This window comes from Lytechinus variegatus, chromosome 4, assembly GCF_018143015.1.
Source record: "Lytechinus variegatus isolate NC3 chromosome 4, Lvar_3.0, whole genome shotgun sequence".
NCBI lineage: Eukaryota > Metazoa > Echinodermata > Echinoidea > Temnopleuroida > Toxopneustidae > Lytechinus > Lytechinus variegatus.
In genome coordinates this window covers 29,661,020-29,666,887 of record NC_054743.1, presented here as the reverse complement: position 1 = coordinate 29,666,887, position 5,868 = coordinate 29,661,020, and the positions used below count along the sequence as shown (strand labels likewise).

At 35.3% G+C, this 5,868-nt stretch overlaps 1 protein-coding gene across 1 annotated transcript; it reads right to left on the bottom strand.

Moving 5' to 3' along the window:
- Nucleotides 1-1,931: 1,931 nt before the first annotated feature.
- Nucleotides 1,932-5,617, bottom strand: LOC121412638 (biogenesis of lysosome-related organelles complex 1 subunit 3-like). The gene is made up of 3 exons (XM_041605416.1): nucleotides 5,225-5,617; nucleotides 3,568-3,818; nucleotides 1,932-3,051 (listed from the first exon to the last, which is right to left on the bottom strand). The coding sequence occupies exons 1-3, from the start codon at nucleotides 5,469-5,471 to the stop codon at nucleotides 2,932-2,934; spliced, it is 618 nt and encodes a 205-aa protein (XP_041461350.1). The 5' UTR covers nucleotides 5,472-5,617; the 3' UTR covers nucleotides 1,932-2,931.
- Between the last annotated feature and the right edge of the window lie 251 nt (nucleotides 5,618-5,868).

Sequence of the window (5,868 nt, the reverse complement as noted above, 5' to 3'; positions counted from 1 at the left end):
TAGTCTTCAGAACAGAATATCACAATGTTACGATGATTTTGTGATTTCAGAGCATAGCCCAATGATTTGAGCACCACCAAAAAAAATCATGTTCATGAAAGCCATGTCTGTGCTTGTACACTGACAAAGAAAATGTAGCAGCCATTTGTATTTTTAATCACCCGTTGTGGGTACATGTAAATTTATCTCTCACTTTTAAATTTACATCCAAAAATTTCACTAGGGATGAGCTTTTCTTGACATAGATTTCAATGTGTGCCTGCTCAACAGTGGTCTATACTATATTGAACTAACCTCTTGCAGTAATATCAATCGCTGACAATTTTTTTTTTGAACAAAATGCATTTTAGTTTATTTTCCTCAATAATCCAGAAGAATTTAGCAATTCTGAATTTTGGAGGGATGAACATCAGGGAATTTCCCCCATCAATTTGGGTTCATCAACAAATGGAAACATGTATGTGAATGAGTCAAGTGATTCATGATACCACCACATGAAGAATTTCACCAAATAAATTCTGAAAAATCACTCATTCCAGTTTATTAAAGGCCAATAAAAAATCAATAGAGAAAAATCAGACAATTATGCTGAAAATTTCATCAATATCTGATGTAAGATAAGGAAGTTACGACATTTTAAAGTTTTGCTTATTTTTCACAAAACAGTTACATGCACAATAGTCACATGCAAATTAGAGAATCGATGATGTCCCTCACACACTTTTTCTTTTGTTTTTTATCGTTTGAATTATACAATCGTTCAAATGTAATTTTCAGTGTTTTGCTTGTTGGATTTTTCTCTTTTTACTCATATCACCTATTTGTTGGAGACTTGGAGTGGACTTGTCCTTTAACAATAAAAGGCAGTTCTGCTATTACAATATGTGCACTCACTAATACATGATCAGACGGATCGATTTAATTTTCCATAGATAAGTCTAGAGTTTTAGGTAGAAAATAATTTCCATAGAGTAAACACCCATTATTCAAAATCAATTCAAAATAAGTACAATCCCTATCACTTTATCAGGCAAAGTTCCTGAAACTTTTGAAGCAGAGTGTATACATGTAAATCCTTTGTTTATAAATGACAAGATAATTAATAAAAGTATAAGTACTATACATAACATTTGTTTTCATTGCACTATCAAATTATCTACCATGAAATTGCACTTCTTATAAAAGTACTTGCAGACTGCAGAGAGTAAAGAAAATGAAGTATAAAATTAATGATAGAAATAAAGAGGTAATACACATATTAAATCTGAAAACTTACTATGAAACGCAAGTGATTTCCTTCCAATAACCTATAAAGGAATAATGAGTGTACTTGACCCAAACTAAAAAAAGAAAAAGAACTGGAATAACCCAATTTCAAGCTCTCATTGGCTGAAGTTGAAATATACTGTTTTGACTATCCATACATATTTAATGCAAATAATATAATTTGTTACATTTTCCATGAGCAAATTAGACATATTGTCACACTATTACAGTGTATGAAGATTTTATAGAACTAAGCTGTGCACAAAATCATGGATAATCTTTAATGAAACATCCCTATGGTTATTAGGGTTCTGTTATTCATAAGAGCACTGGTACTCAAAGTACTTTAAACACAATTGCCCATATTCTGAACTCTGGTTAAATTTAAACTCTGGGGCCCATATTCTTAAGTCAGGTTTAACTTAGACTCAGGTTTAAAGTTGTGGTTTAAGTAAGGGAATTTTTTTATTAAGTTGTACATTTCTTATGTTTACTAAGCTCTTTCCTGATTCATCGATGGTGAAGACTATAATCTATATATACTTCCTTGACAATTATGAATGATTTTAGAGCCAAATGAGCTGAAATATGATATCTCTACCGTTAGTGATTTATGTAACAATTGGCTGTCCATACTTAAACCACAACTTTAAACCTGAGTTTAAGTTAAACCCGACTTCAGAATACGGGCCTGGATGGAGTGTCCAGGTTTAAAGTTGTGGTTTAACTATGGATAGCCTATTGAGACGCCAATCTTTAACAATTCACATTTGATTTATCAGCTCATCTCACACACAGGTCATTTACAATTGTCTATCTGAATCAGTTTTCTTTGAACGGCACTGGAACAAATTAAATCAAAGTGTGCAGTAAACATAAGAAACACACAATGTTAACAAAATTTTGAATTTTGGCTTCCCATAATTTTAGCACCGAGTAAGACTACATGGCCTCAATTAAGCCAGACTTCAGAGTACAGGCCAATGAAATCTGTTATCATGAAAGCTCAAAATTTTCTAAAGAATTCTGTAACTTAAAGACTTTTGAAGTCTTTTCAGTATGATTCAAGATCTCATGAAATAGAGGCTTCATTGTCATAGTCAGATTGTAGGTCGCTTGGTAAGCAAATCAATAATACTGATGGTATTTCAACAGCAAGACAGATCAACAAAGGACACTCCATCCAGGTCACATGCCTTTTACTCCTTAGTATAACACTGCTAATCCTGTAAAGTAACTAGCAATCCAGCTTGGATAAAACCCAAGGCAATAAAAAATTAGATGGTGATCGACACGTCCTCAAAAGATGGAATGGTACATGTACATTCACATTAAGGCAGCTCCCTAAAAATGACATTTACTCCCTCATCTGTTGGGTGATCGACACATTTCATATTCCATCCTGATCATATACATGTAAACATGCAAGAATAATCGTCGTGGTGATTGACTGATACAGTCAAATCAGCTTCAGAAATGTGTTTAATGTTTAATTTTCTTTGTATACTTCTCCATTGACACATGTGATACAGGAACTCGCTCGCAAAGACCACCTCCTCAAAAAGACAGCTTTTTTCTTGTTCTCATTTGGTGGTGTCTACACACAGATTTTACGGTAAATGTATCCCATTCGTCAAAATAGGAGAGTTCAGGGAATGTTCCCCATCATGATCCATTCGAAGGAAAGTTAAATTCTGGTAAATACCCGCTGGTACTGATGATATCTAGCTTGTCATTGGTGCGCTTGATGTCGTCAGAGAAGTGCCTCATACTGTAGCACACATCCTGCAATGAAAAGGTGCATGAACTTCTATAAGGTTATAATATAAAGGACAGATGAAGACCCCCCCCCAAAAAAAAAATAGACTACGTAATTTCAATTTGATATTTTTTACATAAAAATCTTAACCCAAAGCCTACTGGAGTGGAGTTGTCCCTGTAGAATGGTAGAATTCAATGGTGAATGGGATAAACTATGATATTTCTCACTATCATCTGTGTAATGTACAGTAGCCGTCCTTTTGGGGTCTTGGTCATGTACATGTATGTAAGATTTATATTTAGAAGTATATTTTAGTTGTATGATGCACATCTTCTTTTCACATTGGCACTACTTTCCTTGTCTTCAAGTTCAAGTTCCATGTTTCAATGAAGTGGCTGAACATGGTTCATTTTATCCCTTAAGCTACAGTCACACTGAAAAAGCCGCCTCCAAACCGACCAATGGTATGCCATTGGAATTAACATCGTAGCTTTGGACGGTCTGGGGTTGGCTTCACCATGGTGTGACTGAGGACATACCTGTATGACCATCTGTGATTTGGTGAGCATTTGGTTGGTGTTACTGAACTCCTTGTGCTTGGCCTGGATGGCTTGAGCCACAGCGTCCTGCAGGTTGATCTGAAGGCTGATGTTACGCTCCCGGAGCTTCCGATGTAGGAGGGTGTCGTAGCGGGGTGGATCCAGGGGTGACACCTTGATCTGCGAGGCCGAGGATCCTGATTTGATGGAAGACTGGCTGCCGATGGATGGCGAACGAGATGCTCGGTTGACTGCAAGACAAAACACACGGCGGGAACAAAATGACATAAATGACCATGTTATGGGTTGGGGTGGTCATAGCCATGGTTGGCAAACTTTAAATGCTGTTTTAAAACATGTTTTATAATGCATTTTAAACACCTATTTCTTATGGAAAAATATATTCTGCCAATAACTATCACTTTAATGTGAATCATCTTCAGATGGCTACTCGAAGTTAAATTCAAATTAGGTTCTAGGACTACAATAAACCAATTAAATAAAACATTTCCACTTTTTTCATTTACTTCTTTATTCACAAATATTTTTACAATGCATCTCAAAAAGAATAACATGATAAACATATTTTTACCATTATAACGAACATTGATTAATGTAAAACACAACTCCTGAGTCATGTCATTACATTAGGAGTAAGACTTTTGTGGAAAAAGAGGCATTCTTTATTTTTAAAGAAAAGCCTTTAAAGGTGTACTCCAGGCTGAAAATAGTATGATTTTGAACAGATGAAGAAAAATCAGACAAAGCACTGAAAATTTTATCAAAATTGGACAAGGAATGACAAGGTTATAGCATTTTAAAGATTTGCATTAAACAGTTCTAGGCACATCTTCATGAATATTCAATGAGCAAACCGATGATGTCATATCCCCACTTGTTCTTTTGTATTTTATATTAAATTGGGTTTATTCAAATTTCTTCCTCCAAGGACTAAAAAATCAATTAACTGATGCATTTCATAATCATTGCTGCCACTTATTTCATTATAACTGTTTTCAAAAATATTGCCAAACTTTAAAATTCAATGAAGTTCTTTGCTGTTTGTTATCAGATTTTGATGAAACTTTCAGAATTTTAAATTTTTTAATCTATTAATTTGGATAAATATACCAAGCCCAGAGTATACCCTTTAAAGACACTGATCTAGTCAGAAAAGTGTCTGACAAATGAAATTAATTACAATTGACATGGAAAAGGGGAACAAAGCAGATATCTATTTATTAAACACTAAAACTTGTCTTTTTTGCCTGTATTAATTTCCAAGTCCAAGTGTGAAGAACACAGGACTACCCTGTGCCAGAAGCAGAGGAAGAAAAAGGAGGGGGAGAAGAAAAATGAGAAGAAGAAAAAGAAGAAGAAAAATGAGGGGAATGAGGAGAAGAAAAAGAAGGAGAAGATGAAAAGAAGGAGGAGGAGGAGGGGAAGGAGAAGGAGGGGAGGATGAGAATAATCTTGACTGTTTCTAAATTATAATTGGGGCCTAAAAACATGAAAAATACTAGAACTAGAGCCTTAGACTTTAGAGGCATGATAATCTTTTTTTATCATCATCATGATGATTGCATTGAAGTTATGAAAGGGAGTTTATTAAAGAACAAAATCAAATATTACCGGTATATATATTTTCATAACCAACCTTTCAAAGGAGGAATGTTTGCCTGTGATGGAAATTGCTGTTGCTCTGCTCGTGCTCGATGCATTTCTTCATCTTCTTCGCTGTCCGTTTCCGAAGCCTCACCCTGAACCACGACACCTGCCTGCCGCAGCTCCTCCCCGATGGACGTCTGACTGCGCCCCGCAACAAGTTCGGCTGCTCTTCTCAGTTCGTCGTCAGAATCCGATTCGCTAGCCTCTCCAGGCACAACTCGAGAAATGCTTGCCATTATCTTCAATTTGTCTCGTTTAGGAAGAATCTCTTTAATATAAAATGAAAGTTAATCTATCTAAAGAAGTGATTTTTCAAATTTTCAGAGTATTTTTCGAGTTTATTATAGCTGCCTTCCGAAAATCGGTCTTTTCCACAATAATGTCAACAGATGGCGCTTCGCGAGGTGGGCGTGGCCGTGGGGCGACGAGCGATGTTTTTATTTGGTTTGCAAATTTTCATCTTTCTGCTACTAGAAGCATCATCACAAATTTCATCAGTTCATATGTCTGTTTATTTGTTTAACGATAGCTCTATCTACTTAATCATCAGTTTTTAATATTCTTTGATAATCGAACCTAAGGGGGCGTTTTAAGCACTAATGAAAAAGATGAAAATTATGAAAGGGGAAATTA

Bases quoted from the DNA above. Each gene is read 5' to 3' on its own strand.
- LOC121412638 (XM_041605416.1), bottom strand. From the start codon at position 5,471: ATGGCAAGCATTTCTCGAGTTGTGCCTGGAGAGGCTAGCGAATCGGAT. The intron at 3,819-5,224 runs GTTGGTTATGAA...TTTGTCTTGCAG, and splicing joins AAACATTCCTCCTTTGAAAG to TCAACCGAGCATCTCGTTCG. The intron at 3,052-3,567 runs GTATGTCCTCAG...TTTTCATTGCAG, and splicing joins AATCACAGATGGTCATACAG to GATGTGTGCTACAGTATGAG.